This window comes from Antennarius striatus, chromosome 24, assembly GCF_040054535.1.
Source record: "Antennarius striatus isolate MH-2024 chromosome 24, ASM4005453v1, whole genome shotgun sequence".
Lineage (NCBI taxonomy): Eukaryota > Metazoa > Chordata > Actinopteri > Lophiiformes > Antennariidae > Antennarius > Antennarius striatus.
Genome location: NC_090799.1, coordinates 5,377,501 through 5,397,935, shown reverse-complemented (window position 1 = coordinate 5,397,935; position 20,435 = coordinate 5,377,501). Strand labels below are relative to the sequence as shown.

Sequence of the window (20,435 nt, the reverse complement as noted above, 5' to 3'; positions counted from 1 at the left end):
CAGAAACCAAATAAGAAACAAGTCAACACGAATGTGTGTGCGTGTGTGTGTGTGTGTGTGTGTGTGTGTGTGTGTGTGTGTGTGTGTGTCTGTGGTTTATGCGAACAGTAAACATGAAGGTGCTTAAAGGTTATTTGTCGATATCAGTAGCATTTCTTGAACCAGATTATTTAAACCAGCTGTAAGGAATCAAACATTGGTTGTTGTGTGTATAAGTGTTGTTTTTTTTAACTCTTCCAAACACAAACTCTTCCAGCACTGAAAGTTGTATAAAAAAAAGGCATTTTATGAATAATAATCCCCAGAGTTGTGTCTTGATGTTGCGTCAGAATAAACGGTGCCATACAGTCTGTGTGTGTCTGAGGTGGACTGTAATGTTCTGTCAGCAGGTGTTCTGCAGCCAAACTATTTGTGGGTGTTTTTGAGGCACTGACTTGATTTTGTGACTTTCATCACTGATGTCTGTGTGTGTGTGCGCCTGTTTGTGTGTGTGTGTGTGTGTGTGTGTGTGTGTGTGTGTCGTGTCAAGAGAGAGCTCTGGGATCGTGGAAATAAAGGCGTTTGTGCCGTCACACTGAAACGCCTCTGATTCTTCTTCCTGTCAGATTGAGCTCAAGTTTCCTGTCTTTCCAGGGCGTCACCTGTCCCCCACCTCACCTGCTCCCCGCGTCGCCCCTCCATGCCAGACCAGGCAGCCTCAGGCTGAGCTCTGAAGGTTAGGTAAGATAAGCCACCCTGAGAACGTGCAGACTGTCTCCAGCTGCATGTCGGCTGATGTGTCTGATCGAAACAGATGCATCATGGGACTGAAGTGACACACGCCACCGGCTGCTTTTAGCTGCGACACACACACACCAGTTACCCACACCTCCCTTTTGACGCTTTTTGCACCAACAATGTGTGAAGTCACACCCGTCCAAAAGCAAACAAACACTGGGTGACACCAGAGACGAAACCCGCTGTTCAGAAGCAAAAGGTTCAGTAGCTTCAGTCCCCCCGCCCCACCTCAGGTTACTGCCCCCTCATTCAGACTCACTGTCAAATAAACCCCCACACATAAACGCCTCCTCCCCCCTCCGCTGCTGCTGACCCTTGCATCTTTAATGACCCCCCACCCAAATCATTTATGAGAGTTTTTCTTCCTCCGCCGTCCCCAGCAGGTTCGCTCTGACCGCTTGTGACGTGATCAATCATCCAAGCAAGATGTTGTGTGTCCCACTTTAGCTGCCGGTGTAACGCCGCCGGCTGCTGCCAGGGTTGTGTGTGTTGACGGTAATAAACCACAAGCTGCTGTACCTGAAATACACACACAGTAAAAACACCACTCAGGTGTCACGTAGGGTTCGGCCACCAGGGGTCACCTGTCGGGTGAACGCTGCTCCCGTTTCGCTGCTGTGGGTCATATTTAAAAAGCGTTGCATGCACCACATTTATCACCTCCGCAGCTCCTCCTGCTGCACAGAGAAGATATGAAATATTTAAATCCTTAAGCACTCAGGTCTCGTCCGGGATGGGAAATACGGACCCGGAGTAAGAGCTGAGCCGCTGACCTGCTTTCAGGCGGCGTTCAGACTCAAGATGATGATCTCAGGCTTTCTACTGATGTTCAGCTGCAGGTCAAAGTGGCATGAAGTCACGATCACTAGCGTTGAAATGAATCTCATGGAAGAGAGAGAATGGAGTTATGCTGTGTCTATCGTAAGTCCTGGAGCTCTGATGGATTCTCGCTGATCGATTTTCTGTCCGGTCGTTCAGAGCCAATCTCTGTCTTCAACCCATCAGGCTGTCGGGTCGCGTTACGTCCGCGCCAGCAGACAGACACTCTTCTTGTTTCCTGCACACAGGTGAAACACTCACAGGAAGGACGGGACAATAAATAATGAAGTTGAGCACAATAGAGACGAAGCAGCAGCAGTGAGTCGGTCACAGGAAGCAGAAAAGAAGAAAAATACAAATCTGTCCTGAAATGTGTTTTCACCACCGCTTAATTGTCACCATGACCCAGAAGCCTCCAGACCGCGGCACAGGGTGCAGCCTGAGCTGTCGTGAAGGCTTAACAGAGCTGGTGGGTGGTGTGAACAGCCTCCTCCTCCTCCGTCTGCCCCCTGCAGGCTGCTCCACCTCCACCTTCAGTCCAACAACCCCCCCCCTAAAGCATCTGGATGAGGGCAGAGGAACTGCATTTAGCACCACCATGCTAACAGTCAGACACAAGTGGAGAGACAAGTGTGTCACTGGTTCCAAACAAAACATTCCAACGTTTATTGTTTATCTGCCTTAAAGAATGTTTATGTGTCGCTATGGAAACAAACTCAGGATGCTGCAGCTGCTTACTGACGGTTTCCTGTCTTATTCAGTTTGACTGGAAAACCGTTTTCTGTTTTCTCTGCATGGAACGCTTCACTGAGCGCCTTCACCCACAGGTTTAACCCTCCGACCCTCACGTCCACACACACACACACACACAGACACACATATACACACACACACACACACACACACACACACAGTGATTCAGAAAAATCTATGGTCAGACTTGATCACAACTGAAACCATGATCCTCACACATGTACCAGATTTCACTTGAATTTTAATGTGATGCTGTTCAATGAGAGGTCGACCCTGCAGGGTTTAATTATCTTCAGTCACACGGAAGCTTAAATTATTGTGAACTGATTTGTGGATGACGAACAAACAAGTCATCAACAGGTGAGAGGAATCCAGCCTGGATGCAGAGAGAACATTCTGCCGGCTCGTTGTTGATTTGATGTGATGATAAATTATTCACAATGTTTTCTGTCTCCTGCTGCTGTGTGTTCAGTCTCTTCTGGAGATCACCGACCAGACCTGAACGCTCTGACGTCTCCGGAGGTGAAGAACCGTTGCTCTGAAAGAATGAACGGAAGAGAGGAAGACAGATCCAGAGAATCCAGACAGTGATGGGGAAGAAACGTGAGTGGAAATAGAAGATGGGTAAAAGTGAGAAGAGAAAAGGAAACAAGGAAGGAAAAAGAGGTGAAAATGGAAAAGGGGTGAGGATGAGGAGGAGAGCAGGAAAAGAGAACAGGAGGAGGAGGATGGGGTGAGGGGAGGAGGTGTGGAGGTCACAGCCTCCTCCTGCTGGTCTGATGGATCCACCCTGACAACCAGAGACCACTGGAGGTTTCAGCACCTCCCTGGAGGAGTCTCCTTCATCGCCTGAGTCTTCATCAACAAACGTCCTCCCCATCAGAGGAAGGCACAACTCCCCACCCCTCCACCCCTACCACATGCTGTAGGAGGAGTAGATTTATCAGCAGTAATCTTATGTCAGGACTAACACCATCCTGGTGGTCCTTCTGAGGACCTGATTGAAGACACGATGTAGTGGGAACGACCTGATAGACCCCGCCCCTCGTCCCTGACCTCTGTGAGGTTCCCGTCGGAGTCGGAGCTGCCATGCTGATCTGAGGAGCGGCGTGAACGAGGCTTCATTAGCAGCTCCATCTGTCACACACCTCCAGAGTCATTCTGAGGAGCTGCTCTTCCTCCTCCTCCTCTTCCTCCTCCACCCTGATTCTGTCAGGATGGTATTGATCCGAACGCGGTCTGACTGACAGCTGACTGGACCTGTCGTCAGGTTCCGGCTCTGATGTTCACGGCATCAGCAGGTCGGCAGCAGCGAGTCAGAAGAACTCGCGTCAGTCAGGAGGTCGTGTGTCAGAGCGGTGTCTCCCCCTGGTGGCAGCTGCGAGTACCGCAGGTGAGAATGGTAACTAGAATCGCTTCACCTTCAGAAACTGTACCGAAGGACTGAAAGTTCTGAGAGGGGAGGGGTGCTGCTTGAATAACTTGATAACCTTTTGGGTGGGGGGGTATAATTTTAAATGGCTGTTTTTATTTAAAACATGTTTCTGAACACAGATGTGAGTTGACTGGACTCTAATTCTGGACGAGTGTTTATGGGCGTATTGATTAAACTCAGAACAGAAGAACAATCCTAACAGATAGGATGGAGGTTAAATGATGAAGAGGAGCACCTTAATGTTCTAGGGGCAGAACACCGATCTAATCCTCTTTACAGGGATTAAACATGAGCATCTTCATGTGCTTTCAGTATGTAATCCTGCTGCTCTGTGATCGCGGCCCTACAGTGTTCCTATACATTATGTCCCGTCTGGATGGGTTATGTTATGTTCAATCCAAACCCGATGAAGATCAGATTCATGTAGATTCTAATGAAGCAGCAGGGGAAGCGACGTTTATGACCACCCGTGGTCAACGCCTGTGTCGCTGAATCGTCTGAAGTGTTCAGTTACAGTTTCCAGAACAGAACGGGTCAGCTCAGAGGCGGCCCTGAAACCGGATCGCAGCAGACACCCAATATGTTACTGTACCAGCTGGACACGCCGCACCTCCACGCTCTGCGCAGAAAGCGCGTATACTTACAGTCAAGTCAGGTGTCTCAGCGCCTGTGCCTCGGTGGTGACCCGTTACTCACTCACTGGTCGTTGAACATAAAGATGAAAATGTGATTTGTTTGAAGAATTTAAACGGGGTCTAACAGGAACAGTAGACGAACGCGTGTTCATGTTCTTGTTCCGCAGCGTTTGGACTTTTACACAAGTGTTTGGATATGAACCAGGAACAATGAAACCATGAATTAAGAACTGTGATGCAAGCTGTTCCTCGGATCGCCGCGGCAACATCCCCGGTTTATCTGGCAGGATTTTGATGGTATTAGTTTAATCTCCCTCTCTGTGACCAACAGGTCTGCTCCTCATCTCCAACACGTCCTTCATCCCTCAGAGGAGAATTAACGCTCACATCTGGGCTGCAGCATCACATAGGACCAGCCTCCTGGTGTGGGTTCACATCCCATCAGCTGTTGATGCTGATGGTGATGAATAAAAAACCCTCTACTTATGAGTCTGACACAAACAAATAAACAGATATCCCTACATTTTCTTTTAGCACCTGTTCTTCACAGGGGTTACAGGTTAAGTTTGGAACCTGGAGAATGGAAACCACTTTTCCTGGACGTGAACAGAAACAAGAAATCGGAAGCGCGTGGTTTTCATCAGTCAACAGCATTTAATGAACGACTTCTGACCAGAAATCAACTCATATTTCCTCATTTTCCGCATTAAACATCTAAACCTATAAATAACCTGCAGATAAACAGACCTCTGCCTGCAAGCAATCAAATCCGTCCAGACCTTCTAATTCTCCTCCCTGTGGCCCAGTTCGGTTCAATCTCTTAAAGCTCCCCTCCTCGTGACCCCTCCCACAAGCACGGCGCCGCAGGATGAATAATTGACGAGCTCTCCATCCCCTCTCCTCTGCGTGTCTCTTTCCATCTCCCCCTTTGTGGCGTCTCTCGTCGCCGCCGTCGCGTCCAGCCTCCAGCTGCTGCCGGCGGCGTGTTGACCGTCAGCAGGCGAGGCACAGGACACAGGAGCAGCTGCTGGATCAGACAGTGGCGAAGCAGGCAGGCGTCACGTATGGAGCTCCTCATCCTCATCTTCTACCTCCTCTGACTCTGGTCCTGATAGAGAAGGGATCTGGACTTCCTTTCTTCAGCCGGGAGACATGAGTATTTTTAAAAAGCTTTTTAATTCGAGAGGTTTTTTAAGTTACCTGAGAACATTTAAAGGGCTTCAGGTTCTATGTAGGACTTTGTTAACTCTTTTTATACTATTTCCTTCACACAACAAATAGAAATTTTTATTTTAAATTCTAAAAAATAGGTGGAGAGAGCCGACATGGACTACGTCGCTCAAACTCCTCTTCTCTGGCCTGGAACCAGCTCTTAATTCTGCAGAGCGCTAATGTTGTGTTCAGTGTGAGTCTGAGCTGGACCAGGATTGAAGTTCTGAGGCAGGAACCTCCTCTCTGCTTGTTTCCAGAAAGCTGTGAAGCCATGAAGGAGCTCCTCTTCCTCCTCCTGGTGACGATGGAGGCCTCGAGGTCTGACGGTAGCCGGTGTGAGCTGGGCTGCGAATGTCGAGGAGACCTGAGGTTCACCATCTGCTCTCGGGCGCTTTTCTCCCAGCTGCCCGGGAGAATCCCCCCGACCACGGAGCTCCTCGATCTGTCCGACAACAACATCTCCTTCATCCCAGAGAGATCCTTTAGCAAGAACCGCAAGCTGCGAGTCCTGCTGCTCCAGAACAACAACATCAGCCTGGTGGAGGACGGCGGCTTCTCTCAGCTGGAGTTCCTGCAGAAACTGGACCTGAGCTGGAACAGGATCTCCTCCCTGACCCGAGGCTTCTCCCTGGGCCTGACGCTCCTGAGGGAGCTGCAGCTCGCCCACAACAGTCTGACCAGCCTGGACAGCCAGAGCTTCCTGCACCTGGATGGCCTCCAGAGGTTAAACCTCAGCAGCAACAGCATCCACACCATCCACGTCAGGGCCTTCTCCTCTATGAGCACCTTGAGGCAGCTCCACCTGGAGGACAACCAGTTGACATCTCTGAAGAGCGGGATCTTCTCCATGCTGCGTTCCCTGGAGGTCCTTAACCTGGCTGGAAACCGCATCAGCGAGACGGAGGTGGGCGTCTTCAAGCCGCTCACCAGCATGACGTTACTCAATCTGGCCACCAACCGCATGTCCAGCATCTACTTCAAGACCTTCCTCAACATCCACACCTACAGCACCCACATCCTGCTGGAGGAGAACCCCTGGAACTGTGACTGCGACCTGCAGAGAGTTTTCCGGAAGCTGCGGAGCATCCAGAGGCTCTTCCTGGACGACTACTACAACCTGACCTGCAAGGAGCCGCCTGTCATCAAGGACTACCGGCTGATGGACGTGGACAGTGAGCTGTGCATCGCTGAGACGGTCACTGTGCTCATCATCACCGTCACTGTGGTGATCACGGTGCTGGCCGCCATGCTGATGGGTGAGAGGAAGAGGAAGAAGAAGAAGAGGGGGAAGCACTGGACGCAGCAGGCAGATCTTTCAGATGAGTCGGACTATTGAACATCTTTATTTTTTCTCACAAATGTGTTCTTTTTCTGTCTGACGTTGCTCATTTTCATGTTGTTTTGACTTCCAGGGAACATTTTCATGAAACAATTGCTTTGTCCCACAGGGACAAATGCGTACCTGTGAAGATTCTGTAGCTGCTTCCTGAAGTACGACAAACATCTCATTTATGAAACATATCTTCAGTGTTGTTCAGGTTGTTTTCTAATCAGAAATGTTGGAATGTTGGCTGTTGAAGCATTAAATAGGATGTATTAACGTTTTCTGTGTCTGATACTTCATTTAACTTTTACCCACGTTGCCATACGGACCAATAAAAACTACACAACGGTGTGTGTGTGTGAACTAAAGTGTGCACTGCCCCCTGCAGGTTAGTAGTTGTATAACAGTATTGAAGCCCGCGCTGGGTGGGGTTTCCTGGAACAGCACGTTAAATTCAACATTAATTATACAGTATGTAGATATTTTAAGAAAAAAAATACACACTGAAGTTTCAGGGAACACACAACCAGAAAAGCTGGATATCAATGCATATTAAATTAAATTTGACTTTAATTCAGCATCTTCGGTTTAAGTAGAGAGATATTCTTTTGTGACTTAATATGACCTCTGCTTTGGAAAGCGAAACGGAAATGACACTTTCTCTAAATAGTATTAAATTAGTATGAATTCTGGTAGAACAGCAGACTTTACATTTTAATGTTAACAGCGGAGTTGTGTCACATTACAGTCACATGTAATATTATAGTCACCATTAAAGTAGGTTACAGGAATGTTGGGTCTGTTGCTAGGAAATTTTTTCTTTAATTGAGACGTTGAGGACCTCTGGGTGGTGTCGCGTTTCTGGCTGACGAAAATTTAGCGCTGGAAGAGAACCGGAAATAGACCAAATAATAGCATAGAAATTGTGAAACGTTCAATTTGGTAGTTTTTATGTATGAACAACACCAAAATTTTTGCTAAAGAAAAATTGGTGTTGCTTCTGCCCGTGTATGTATTCATCCATACAATTGCAGAAGTACTGAATAAGTATTTGTAGTTTGTTTTCATGCCGCACTGCTGCTGCGCTCCGACATCCAGTCAAATCCGACTTTTATTTTGAAGGGTAGAGCGGAAGTTGAATCATATGTGACGGCGTGCTTGACAGGTCAGTGTCGGGACAGGTGGGAACTCCGGTTTGACGAGTTGTCGTTGTTCTCCGGAGAAAGCGAACAGACCCGGAGAAACACTTTACGTTCATTACAGAATAAAAAAACATGAATACGTTCTGTTGAATTCATCCGGAGGTCTAAAGGTATTATATGGCGCTTTTTTTGTGAATATGTCCGACGGAGGAGAGAGAAATATCAATAGAAACTGCACAGTCATAGTTTAATGGCAACGGTGACCTGAACAGGTAAGAAAATCAACTTTTTTTCTTTATATTCGCTTTTTTTGAAGTATTTTTAATCTTAGTTACATTATTTAAATGAAACATCACCGGAGCATCAACGTCAGACTGACTTCTTTTCCGTTCCACCGGTGCCGGTACGCACTTTTAGAATTAACCGATGCTGTTTTAATTAGCTTCAGTCACTCTTCTCGTTCAGTGTTTTAGTTTGTTTTAAACATTTTAAATATTACTTCCGTGTTGTGACCGACAGACGTGGGTCCGGGGACCTCTTTCGGTCGTTGCGGTGACGTCACCGGGCGGTGTTGTGATCAGAACAATCAGGTTTGAGTGACTCAGAAACACGTCTACTGGAATTAATAGTGTAAAAAGAAATAGCCTTCAAGGAGTTCAGGAAATTAGTGATTTAAATGTTTGTTCCTGCTTGTTTTAATACGTCACTCTTTAATCTCTGTTTTATTTTATTTTATTTATTTAACATCTTTTTAAATCTTCCCAACACTATGAATGAACTTCCACACAGAACACACCTCATGTTCTGTCCCTTCAGCTGAACCAGTCAGACACCAACAAGAGGTTTATCTTCCTGAGATCATTCTTTAAACCTCTTTTCTTTTCATTTTAAATTAGAGTCTACAGTGTTGTTTTCACAATTATCCTGTTTTAAACTCAAATGTTGGTGTTGTGTAAAGAGGAAATTGTGCTAGGACCTTAATAACAACCCTAATACAGCCTGGGATTCAAACTATGTTTGAAATAGATTATTATGTGTGTAAATAGCAGCTCAGCCTTGTTCCACAAATACCACAAGTCCAGGTGAATAAATTCACTCGGGGACACGTACGCCACTGTAATCTTCTTCCATCTTTTCTATTCGGCGCTGAAGATTCCATTGAATGAGGAATTCCGCCACCGTTGACCTGCGGCCCCTCCCATTCTCGTTCTCTTATCTTCCAGATATGGCAGCAAACGACAAGGTTGCCATCCTGACGGACGACGAGGAGGAGCAGAAGAGGAAATACGTGTTGGCCGAGCCGTTCAACACCCTATCGATGGAGCGGCAGGCGATTCCGGCCGACGCTCCCTCGTCTGGTTCGGACACGCTTCCGGAACAGTCGCCGCCGGACGCCATGGACTGCTGCGAGAGGCTCTGCCTCCGCGTCAACAGCCGTCTTCTGATCTCCAAGTTCTTCTACTTCTTCTTCTACGCTGCCTACGGCTCGCTGCACCCCCTGCTGGCCATCTACTACAAGCAGCTCGGTCTGTCTGCTAGCCGCAGCGGGCTGCTCGTCGGCATCCGCTACTTCATTGAGTTCTGCAGCGCCCCCTTCTGGGGAGTCGTGGCGGACCGGTTCCGACAGGGGAAGGCGGTGCTGCTGTTCTCCGTTCTGTGCTGGTTGGCGTTCAACTGCGGCATCGGCTTTGTTACGCCGGCTAATATGACATGTCAGGAGGAGGGCGCCGTTGCCCCGACGATGTTGACTCCAGTAATGACGACCCTCCCGGAGACAAACGCCACGCCGCCAATCAACACCACCGACCTGACCCGACGGCGCCGCAGCCTCTTTGAGCTGTCTGGACTTTCCGTACTGGTGAACTCTTACCTCATCAGGTACCTGAGGCACAGGCGCAGCCTTGACACCAACGGGACCTCAGCTCCCTTAGCATCCGTTAACGCCACCGAGCTCGCCCCAAACGCCTCCGTCACCATGACGACCGTCACCTCACCCGCTCCGACCCCAGCCAAGGAATACGAGATCATCTACGACACGGACCAGGTGGAGAGCATCTTCCTGCTCATCCTCCTGGTGGTCATCGTTGGCGAGTTCTTCAGCGCCCCCGCCATCACCATCGTGGACACCGTCACCCTGCAGTACCTCGGTAAAGCCCGCGATCGCTACGGCCTCCAGAGGATGTGGGGCTCTCTGGGCTGGGGCCTGGCCATGCTGCTCGTGGGCATCTGGATCGACCACACGCACATCAAAGTCACCATCGACGGCACGGGCTGCGTCATCCCCGACTTCCGGATGCACGACTACCGCATCGCCTTCATCGTGTTCGGCGTGCTGATGGGGGTGGCGTTCATCGTCGCCACGCAGTTCAGCTTCGACTACGGCGTCGGCTACCAGCAGGAGCTCCCTGAGGCGGCGCAGGAGGAAGGAGGGAACCCGACGGCGTTACCGGAGTACAGCTTGTCTGACCAGACCCCCAGCAGCCCCGACCCGGCCGAGGAGTTCCACTACAGCGACCTGCTGAAGCTGCTCTGCAGCGTGCGCTACAGCTCCGTCCTCTTCGTCGCCTGGTTCATGGGATTCGGCTACGGCTTCGTCTTCACCTTCCTCTACTGGCACCTGGAGGACCTGCAGGGGACCCCCACGCTGTTCGGGGTCTGCTCCATCCTCAGCCACGTGTCGGAGCTCGCCGCCTACTTCACCAGCCACAAGTTCATCGAGCTGGTCGGACACGTCAGGTGAGACCACATCACAAGTCACACTGACAACCAAACGGACCCGATCCAAACCAGATCCTTTTTAATAAGGGTTTAAATTTGACCCGTTTACAAAGACAGAAAATCAGAGCCGTCCAGGAAACTTCCTGCTGCTTAATCATATTTGCTCGGGTCGGGCTGACGGGGAACGATCAAAGATGGAAACCTTTATGTGGAAGGCTTTCAGATCGGTCCGTCTGGGACAAAGCTGTCATTGATGCTCTTTCAGGCAGCGAGGACATTTGAGACGCCGGTGTTGGATTTCAGCTGCAGCGTCGCCGCTGCTGCTCCACAGATAAAGGGAAAGGACGGAGCGTGGGACAAGGATTTAATCCACTCATAACTTTCCTTATAACATCAGAAGCCATGAGTTTGTGGGACTTATTTCTCCGTCTTCACAGACTACAGTATTTTTCGCACTATAAGGCGCACTGGATTATAAGGCGCACTGTCGGTTTTTGAGAAAATTAAAAGCTTTTAGGTGCATCTCATAGTGCGGAAGATACTGTAAATGGCGTGAGCAGCGGCGTCCAGTGGAATCCGTCCTCTGATGGGTGGGTGTGTATCGACTCAAGGCCCAGGGATTAAACCATCAAGAGTGTGATCGGTTGATAATCCATACACTGCTGGGTAAACAATTAGCCGTGTTTCCCCTCTGTGTTTTCGCATTCATCTCATCCGTCTCAACCCGTGTGTGTGTGTGTGTGTGTGTGTGCGCTCAGCAAATCGTCTCTGGATGAGCAAACACGAAGCGATCCTTCACGCCAACCGTTCCGACACACATGTTTTTCAGGGCGTGTCGCGTTCGCTGTGTTTATCCTGCCGAGACATGAGATCAGGTCCTCGTCATGTGGTAGAAGAAGAACACGAGTCGTTTATGTTCCTGTGGTTGACTTGTTGTCAAACTGACTGACTGTTTTCTCTGAACACAGGGTGTTGTACATCGGCCTGGCCTGCAACACCGCCCGCTACCTGTACATCTCCTACCTGCAGAACGCCTGGATCGTCCTGCCCATGGAGGTCCTGCAAGGTAAGGCTAAGTCACTCCTCCTGGAGGCAGTCAGGAAGCTAGAACCCCGGAGGCCTGCAGCAGGGAACGGCACAGGAAGCGTGTGTTTTATCTAGGATGTTTATCAGGAGGCCTTTTTCCGCCCTGAGCCTGGGACATGAGTAAACACCATCCCTGTGTTTTTGCATTAGCCTGTGAGCATAGCATTAGCACTAAAATCATCCAGTTTAGACCTAGTTTTATATTTAATGTTAATGTGACCAGATGTGACGTGTTCCTGGACGGGGCGGTGGCCACCTCAGTGTTGTTGGAAACAGATTTAATGGTGTTGCTGTAGCGCTTCACATCTCAAGCACCTGAAACCTCAGAGGTTTTCACTTGTTTGCTCAGGGAGGCGTCGTCATTTGTTCCTGGAGGGAAGTCAAACAAAGCGAGCAGCCGTTTGTCCTCATCGGCTCACTGGAGTTTACTCTCTCGTTTCTAACAGGATGGTTTCATCCTCTCAACGTGATTAAAAGTACAAATATTGAAGCAAACTGTCCGCCTGACTTATGACCTATAAACTTTATTAGAAGTGTCATTGGGTAAAGAATGCAGTATGAATAAGTAATTATGTGTGTTTTTCTGCGAGCGCTGACCTCTCTGTGTCCACCAGGGGTCACTCACGCGTCCGTCTGGGCGGCCTGTATCTCCTACCTGAGCGCGGCGGTCCCGCCCGCCCTGAGGACGTCGGCTCAGGGCATCCTGCAGGGCCTGCACCTCGGCCTGGGGCGGGGCTGCGGAGCCATGGTCGGAGGCGTGTTCGTCAACTTCTTCGGTACGGAGCCGATGCTGTGGCGTGGCGGTGACATCACACCTCACGCTGAGGTTCGCCGCTTCCTGCCGCCCTCCTGACGTGTGTTTGCTTTACAGGTGCTGCAGAGACGTTCAGAGGCATCGGCATGGCCTCCCTCGTCATCCTCCTCCTCTTCTCCTTCATCCAGTATTTCACCGGAGAGACGGAGGCGGAGAAAGGTGGGAAATAGTTCCGTGGCCACGCCCACAGTTTCCCGTGTATTCAAACACCAGGAAGCGGACCAAGAATGAATTATATGCAGTAGCTGATTATACAGATAGCATGTCGTTGTCATGGTGACAGGCTAGTCAGGGCGTTCCTGACTTGTCCAGCGCTGACACATCAGTGTCGCCCCCCAGTGGGCAAACTGTAGAACCTTAGCTTGATTTTGTTTTCCCGTCTGTCCTCAGAGGACAAAATGCTGGCGGAGAACATCCCGGTCCCGTCCAGCCCGGTCCCCATCGCCACCATAGACCTGGTGCAGGGCCAGGGCGGCATCGGGAGCCCCGCCTTACCCCTCCACGCCCCCATGGTTCCAGTGAAGAAGACCAAACACCAGGAGGAGCAGGAGGACGTGAGCAGACCGGCCTGGGTCATCACCGGCGCCCCCTGGGTCACCATCGCCTTCGCCGCCATCCAGATCAGGGAGCTGATGAAGATGAAGAAGAGCAACGTGATGCCGCTGGACATCCAGGCCCTGCAGGTAGATGACCAGCTGATGCAGACGGGACGAATAACCACCGTAATGATGCTAACCTGTTCCTGCTACGCCCAGAGCTAACGCTAACGCTAATGCTAATAACAGCAATGAGTCATCCGTACTCCACCGTCTACAATATGACTAACCTGAACTCTCTGATTCTTCTTCTTCCTCTAACCGGCTGCTCTCACCACACACACACACACACATACACACACACACACACACACACACACACACCCACTCTACAGAAAGGTGAGCTGTTTGTTCTAAACTTGATGGAAAACTACTGTGTGTGTGTGTGTGTCTGTGTGTGTGTGTGGGTAGTGTCCAGGCTTGGTTTCCGTGTGTCCTGGTGCATGCGGTGACAGGCGTGACTCATCTGTAGCTGCGTGTGCGGGGTATGTGTTGGCGTGTACGTGCATGCGTGTGTGTTCCCTGACGTCAGGCGAGGTGCATGCAGCCTGAGTTTGTCCCCCGGGTGGCTGCCCCACCCGTGGCAGCCATGTTGGAGCTTCTGTCTGTGAGTGGCAGGTTTGAACTGAGGCAGAGGATGATGAAGATGTGGTCAGAGTGGAGCGGCTGATGACGGGGAGCTAACTAAGGCTAGCATGTTAGCATGAACTGTATTCATGTTTTTACAGTCGGCTCTCTGTTTCTGTCCGTTTTGTATGAAAGGTAAGTGTGTGTGTGTGTGTGTGTGTGTGTGTGTGTGTGTGTGTGTGTGTGTGTCAGCACCTCATCAGTGTGTGTCCCTCTTGTCGACAGAGACATAACGAACAGGGATCTTCTGAGAGCAAAGCCGTGGAGACGTCCAACGCAATCTCAGGAGACGTCGACGCTCCTCCTCCACCGCCCGCCTCGCCGCCAGACTCCGCCCCCGCCACGCCCGCAGACTCTAACCACACACACACTGAGAAAACGCAGCCGCCATCCTCAGACGGGGATGGGTCTCACCAAAGCACCGCCTCCACGGCAGAGAACACAAGCTGACATGTAGAAGCTGACCACACTGTTTACTCAACACCTCTCGGACCACACACTCGTCCGGGTCCACCTCTGGAATGGTTCAAGAACGGTTGTGAACATTTCTGGAGCAGTTTGGGGGGGTGTTCGGTCCTCTTCTGCCCAGCATCCGCCGCCGTCTAACGGCGGAGCGAGAAGGAAGAGAAGTGCACCTCTAAATAATTAGTAACTTAATTTAATTAAAAGTGAAGGAAAGGGATGAAATCTGAAGGAATGGGGTTTTAGTTCTGCGTCGGGGATGACATCATCGTTTAGAGTTGTGACGTGGAGGCGGGGTTTAAGTTTTTTGGGGGGCTGTCCTGATGCGGGGATTGAACCCATCGATCCAGACTCTTCTGCTCAGTGAGGCAGCAGGAAGTCCCCCAGAAATGGATGGCGGTGAGTGATGATGTCATATCCTGTATCTTTATTTTACTAAATGTGGGGGGGGGGTAATATTTTACTGATCAAGAACATTCAGATGGTGTTGAATTCTAATGTCTGACGCAGGTTTACATCCACTCTAATTGTTTTCTGATGGTTTGATCTGCGGGGGCGCGGATCTTCCTGTACGCGATGCCTTCACTGTCGACCCGCCCACAGAGAACATGTCACCGACACGCCGAAGGTCTTTTTAAACCCCACTCCAGTGTTTTTGTACGGAAGCTGCCAACACTGTTTTTACTGTTTTCATGCCAAATGATCCCCAGGGTTTTGTGTGTTTTTGTGTGTGTGTCCCCCCACCCCCCATAACTAGATGAAAAAAAATCAGTTTGAGGTCAATTAAATTAACAAGATATGATTTGAAAATGTCTGAATGGTTAAAATCTATTATTTCCATCCTGGGTTTGTGTGACGAAACCCTTCATCCATCATCATCAGTGTGTCTTGATCATGGTAAAAGAAAGGTATTAAAATATATTTAATAAAAAAAATACAGGTGGATTTTTTTTTTGCCTTTGAAACATTCCAAGTGCTTGATTGTTAATTTTCCTCAACATGACATGCAGTGACTTGTAGCAGGTGGACGGTGGGTCGAGTCTCGGCTGTTGCCTGACCTTTCAGAGCTGTTGTTCCTCAGCCGGCCGCTGGGGGGCAGTAGCGTCACGCTGTCTGTGTCCGTTGGCTCAGAGCAGTGTGTGGCGGGTTATTGAGGTCGTGGTGCGCCTGCTACTGATGGGTGTGTGTGGGAGGACAGTAATAGGCTTCCTCAAAATCTAGACTATGTGCTGTCATGAGAAAATAAATAAAATAATGAAATCAAACCGTCTTGGGAGGCCTGTCTGATGCCCGTGGAGAAATTCACGGCGCTCGGCTGCTGAGGCCATTATTGTGTGGAGTGGTCCCTAATAATCTGTGTAGCGTGTTCACAACACAACTCGCTACACGTCCCGATGCTGCTGCTGGTTTAACATTTCAAAGCCTTTCTGGTGGACAGGCCAGACCCTACTGGTGTGATCTATCCTCACTGGTTCCTGTTTTCCTTTTCAGCCAATCAGAACTGATGTTCTCTGCTCATACTTGGGCCTCACCTGGATTCAAACCCCTCTCAGCTGACTCCTCCTGCTCCCATCGCTGCCCCGGCTCGAGAAAGTGGTGCTGATGCTGCGGTCAGCCGCTGCCCAGATACAACCTGCAGCTATTTTTAGCCTCTTCATCCTCAGTGTCATGATGAGGAGTCGAACGCCTTGAGGAGGTGTGAATGAATGCGTGGAGTCCAGGCGGTGGCGGCCCAAACGCAGGTTTTCACTCCCTCCATACTGTTTGTTTCTTGAGCTGCAGCCAGAAAAAAAATGGTGCAAACTTTCCCAAACTTTCTGAGCAGTGGAGTTTGTCCGGGTTCATTTCACTCCACTGATGTTTTCTCTGCTTTATTCAGACGGAATGACAACTTATGCAACTTGAACATGTTCGTAACTGAGTATTCCTGGTGTCTATGCAGGAGTTAATTCTCCCCACCAGAAAAATCTGATCAATTTTCACAATTTTTCCCCCAAAATTTAAATATGTAATAGTCCAATCATATTTTCTCTACATTTGACCCCTCGTGTCAGCAGCTGACAAACGTTTTTACTCAAAAACCCTTCAAATAAAGTTTGCCTGTTAACAAGAGTAGAATTTTGAAACCAAAAGATTTAACTTTGCTAAAAATATCCTAATATAGTGATAATAGTAATAATATATCAATATAGTTATAGAGTAATAGTATAGTAATTTAGTAAAGCTATAATATATGAATACAGTAATAATGTAATAATATAGTGATATTGTAATATAGTAATATATTAATATAGTATAGTAATTATAGTAATTATATAATAATAAAATATTCACAGAATCTCTTACAGATCAGTCAGTTTTTGTGTAACCAGTTGAAGCGATGAGCTGCATCCCATCCTGGGATGCTACACAAAGTGGAAAGTTGGTGAAAATTCCCGCGTCTTTTCCCAAATCCGTGTGAAACGAGTGCAGCAGATGAAGACGTATCAGAGCAGACAGCTGTCACGGTCGCTCCGGCTCCGCCTTGTGAAGCTCCGTCTGCACAGAATCGTGCAAGGAGAGCTGCGGGCTTACCTGCTGACAAGAGCACACACGTGTTGTAGTGGGCACGGACCTCATGATGGATTCACGGTCTTTATTTGATGGGAAGATCCTCACACAGGACAATGGTTGTTCCAACGGTCCGAATGGGGGAAGGAAACCTCACCTTCATCATCGTTTCCACGAACCAGGCGACTAAACGCTGCACAGATGTTCCAACAGGAAACTCTTCGTTTGCTTGAACCGATGCATCCTTTGTTCGGTGTGTTTGGGACCAGAGCAGCAGAAAGGTAGCGCAGTTGCTTTACATCCTCTTTTGGCAGAGATGTTTGACAGTGGAGCATCTCCAACTTCCTGCGTGGGCGTGGGGACTGGAGGTCTGTCTTCACAATCTCGAATCTGAAGCCTGGTTGGCAGAAGATTCCAAACGGGGCATCTGGATGCAAACTTTGTGTAAAGTTGTTCGACATCTCAAACGCAACCAACAAGGGCAACATCTGTCGAGACAAGCAGACCGATAATGATCAACATTTTTATGAAGTCTCAAAGGCGTCTCTTTTAACTCATCAAACATCTCAGACGGGGTTCCTTCAGGTGGACAATGTCACAGCTTAGGTGCAGGTTTAGGTGCAGTCATTACCTGTTCAATGCTAACTTAGCAGCTCTTCAGACGTCGCTCCATCTCTTCCATCTTCTCCTCCTCCAGGAACCGAGTCCCTCAAGACGCTTAATCATCACAAATTACCTTTGTTTGACTGTAAACGTTAAAGTCCTGGGGTTCCTCAGATCCCCCCGTCCCGGGTCCCCCTGTGGTTTTAATCTGCACGCTCTTGAAGGTTTCCTCTGGCGTTGTTTACATTTTTATACAGAGCACAGGCATGCTAATGTGTTTTAAATCATCTTAATCACATTACAGGCGTGCTGCACGCCATTCTGTGTGCAGAATCACATTTTCAAAATGACACGGATCACAATGGAGGGAGGAAATTAATGTTCTCATCCAACCGGCCACAATGGCTGCAGCCTTTGGAAGCCCGTCTGCAGATGTTGTTGATGTCTGACTGCGGGGCGGTGCTGATTATTGACGACGCGTCCGTATCGTTTTATATCGATTACTGTCAGAGCGTGAGGAGGAAACGTATATACCCATAAAAACAAGAAAGGATCGTATTTCCAGTGCAGCCGGCATTGTTGCTGTTTACTCCCTCTTTATGTAGATTAGAGCTCAGACAGCTTATTACCAAACATTAAAAATCAATGAGGCTGACGGCTGTAGGTCTCTGATGTGGTTAATGATGGATTATGATGATAATTAGCATGAGATGAGAAAACAGGGGATGCAGCACTACAGATTGAAGTGTCACTAACCGGACTAATTGCTGCTAAAATCCCCTTTTTCCCAGATGTGCTGACATCTGTGGCCTCGAACAGACGCTCGCCGTCAGATGGAGGGAACGGAATCGCATCTGTAATCAGGAGAAGGGGACGCGAACCCATCACAGACACCAGAGGGAAACGTGGCGGTAGACGGCGTTTATATTGGTGTGGGGGTTTTTTGTTGTTTTTTTTTTTTTTGCTGAGTGACTCTGAGCTGGTCTCCAGCAGGATAACAGGGAGACTCGTTGTCTTGGATCAATCCCTCCATAGATGACGCCCACCCAGCCAGGCCTCCCCGTGGGCGGGCCGGTAGTCCAGCAGCCCAGCAGGCCCGGCCCGGTCCGGCCTCCTCCGGCCCCCACAACCTTGCAGGGGCCCAGCTGCATCTCCATCTGAAAGCCGAGGAGGGAGCCGCTCGACTCTCAGCCAATCAGATGGCAGGGTGGGAAAGGGGAGGCAGTTTGATTGGAGGAGAGATATTTAAAAAAAAATAAAATAAATGAAGAGACTCGATCAGAATCACCTTCAGAGATCCCAGCTCTGTCATAGGTCGTTAGCACATAGCGTCCACGGCTAACAGCCAATAAATCCTTCTCATCTGCTTCTCCAGTCCGTTTTTTTTTTTTGCGAGACTCCGTCTGATATTTAATTAGAGGCAGATAAATCTTGATTTCCTCTGTGTGCTGTTGTCTCCTATCAGTGTGTACATTAGTCGTCAGCACGTCTCTATATTAATGTCACCGCCACGAGTCCCTGAGCCCGGCTGTGATTAAAGCCCTGCTGCAGAATGTGGGCAGGCCGCTGTGGGTACTTGTGCGTGAGGAACCCTAAGTTGCAGAGGTTTTTTTTCTAATTGAGTCAGGGACTTATGCTGGCGAGGTAGGCGTGTGAGTGGGGGGAGAGACTAATCCCAAGCTGCTGTTGTTTTTCTGCCTGCTGGCTCCAGATCAAAAACTTAACAGCAATAATCATGCAGAATGTATGGCTGCACTTCAAAGGCTGCTCAACTTTGCTCACACTCCTGGAGCTGCTATTGTTTCATCACTTCTTCTGCGGTGAGGAATCCATCTTTAGTTACACCTCCTCTGAGGAGGGACGGGGACCTTCCTGCAGCAGGTCCATTAACGCTTTTAGCAGGTTCGTCAACCTTCAGTTGGGCTCACATCACAGCTCGCCCTATCAAAGGCTGCTGGTTTCCCTTTGACTGCAGCGTGCGTCTGAGGCCGACGGAGCGTCGGCCTCCACCTGCAGATAGCAGACATCAAACGTCAGCAGCTCTCGGGGGGGGGGGGGGGGGGGGTGGAGCGCCGTGGGCTACCGGGGTTGCTGAGGCCTGAATGGGTAAATCCCCTCAACGTCAGCCCACGGCCAGACGGCGAGGAGGCGCAAGCAGCCCTTCCCACAGAAGCTTTAAAGCCGCGGCGTGCAGCCGCGGCTGCACGCCGCAGCGTCCGCCGCCTTAATGATGCTTTTATTAAGCGGCAGATGATGTGACCTGAGAGGGGGAGCAGAAACGAAAATCAAGTCTAATAGTTTACTAGACCTGCAAGGTAGAGGCTGGTCATGTGACTACCACAGCCACTGTGTAGTAATACAGTAATAATAGAGTGATAGAGTAATTACTAATAATACTGTATACTAATAGATAGATAGATAGATAGATAGATAGATAGATAGATAGATAGATAGATAGATAGATAGATAGATAGATAGATAGATAGATAGATAGATAGATACTTTATTAATCCCGGAGGAAATTGTATTCAATAACAATATATTACTAGAATAATAATATAATAAAATAGTAATAATATATCAATATAGCTACAGAGTAATAGTATAGTAATGTAGTACTAATATAACATATGAATACAGTGATAATGTAGTAATATAGTGATATTGTAATACAGTAATATATTAATAGTACAGAAATTTAATAATAATATAATAATAAATGAATACAGTAAAAGAGTACTAATCTAGTAATCATATTTTAAAACGGCAGTAATATAGTAACTTAGTAATAATTTATTAATATATTACTAGTATAATAATCTAGTAATAGTATATTAATATAGTAATAGTATAGTAATCTAGTAATAATATATAAATGTAGT

The 20,435-nt window shown here is 48.6% G+C and overlaps 2 protein-coding genes and 1 long non-coding RNA gene across 5 annotated transcripts; 2 read left to right on the top strand and 1 right to left on the bottom strand.

Annotated features, from left to right (window-relative positions):
- Positions 1 to 589: 589 nt before the first annotated feature.
- Positions 590 to 7,246, top strand: LOC137591377 (reticulon-4 receptor-like 2). Of its 2 annotated transcripts, none has more exons than XM_068309323.1 (3): positions 590 to 720; positions 2,822 to 2,952; positions 5,889 to 7,246. In XM_068309323.1, the coding sequence occupies exons 2-3, from the start codon at positions 2,940 to 2,942 to the stop codon at positions 6,965 to 6,967; spliced, it is 1,092 nt and encodes a 363-aa protein (XP_068165424.1). In that variant the 5' UTR covers positions 590 to 720; positions 2,822 to 2,939; the 3' UTR covers positions 6,968 to 7,246. The 2 variants fall into 2 exon arrangements, with proteins under 2 accessions (XP_068165424.1, XP_068165425.1); XM_068309324.1 differs by having other exon boundaries at positions 2,822 to 3,742; positions 4,751 to 7,246.
- An 898-nt stretch (positions 7,247 to 8,144) lies between these two features.
- LOC137591501 (major facilitator superfamily domain-containing protein 6-A-like) lies at positions 8,145 to 14,398 on the top strand. 2 transcript variants are annotated; one of them, XR_011034658.1, is made up of 7 exons: positions 8,145 to 8,369; positions 9,321 to 10,833; positions 11,784 to 11,881; positions 12,516 to 12,677; positions 12,773 to 12,874; positions 13,106 to 14,073; positions 14,164 to 14,298. XR_011034658.1 is itself a non-coding variant. In XM_068309550.1 (7 exons), the coding sequence occupies exons 2-7, from the start codon at positions 9,323 to 9,325 to the stop codon at positions 14,386 to 14,388; spliced, it is 2,391 nt and encodes a 796-aa protein (XP_068165651.1). In that variant the 5' UTR covers positions 8,145 to 8,369; positions 9,321 to 9,322; the 3' UTR covers positions 14,389 to 14,398. The 2 variants fall into 2 exon arrangements, 1 of the variants encoding a protein (XP_068165651.1); XM_068309550.1 differs by having other exon boundaries at positions 13,106 to 13,398; positions 14,164 to 14,398.
- A 1,639-nt stretch (positions 14,399 to 16,037) lies between these two features.
- Positions 16,038 to 19,586, bottom strand: LOC137591502 (uncharacterized). Its single transcript, XR_011034659.1, has 3 exons — positions 17,582 to 19,586; positions 16,747 to 17,438; positions 16,038 to 16,176 (listed from the first exon to the last, which is right to left on the bottom strand). It is a non-coding gene; the product is annotated as an uncharacterized lncRNA (long non-coding RNA).
- Positions 19,587 to 20,435: the final 849 nt, after the last annotated feature.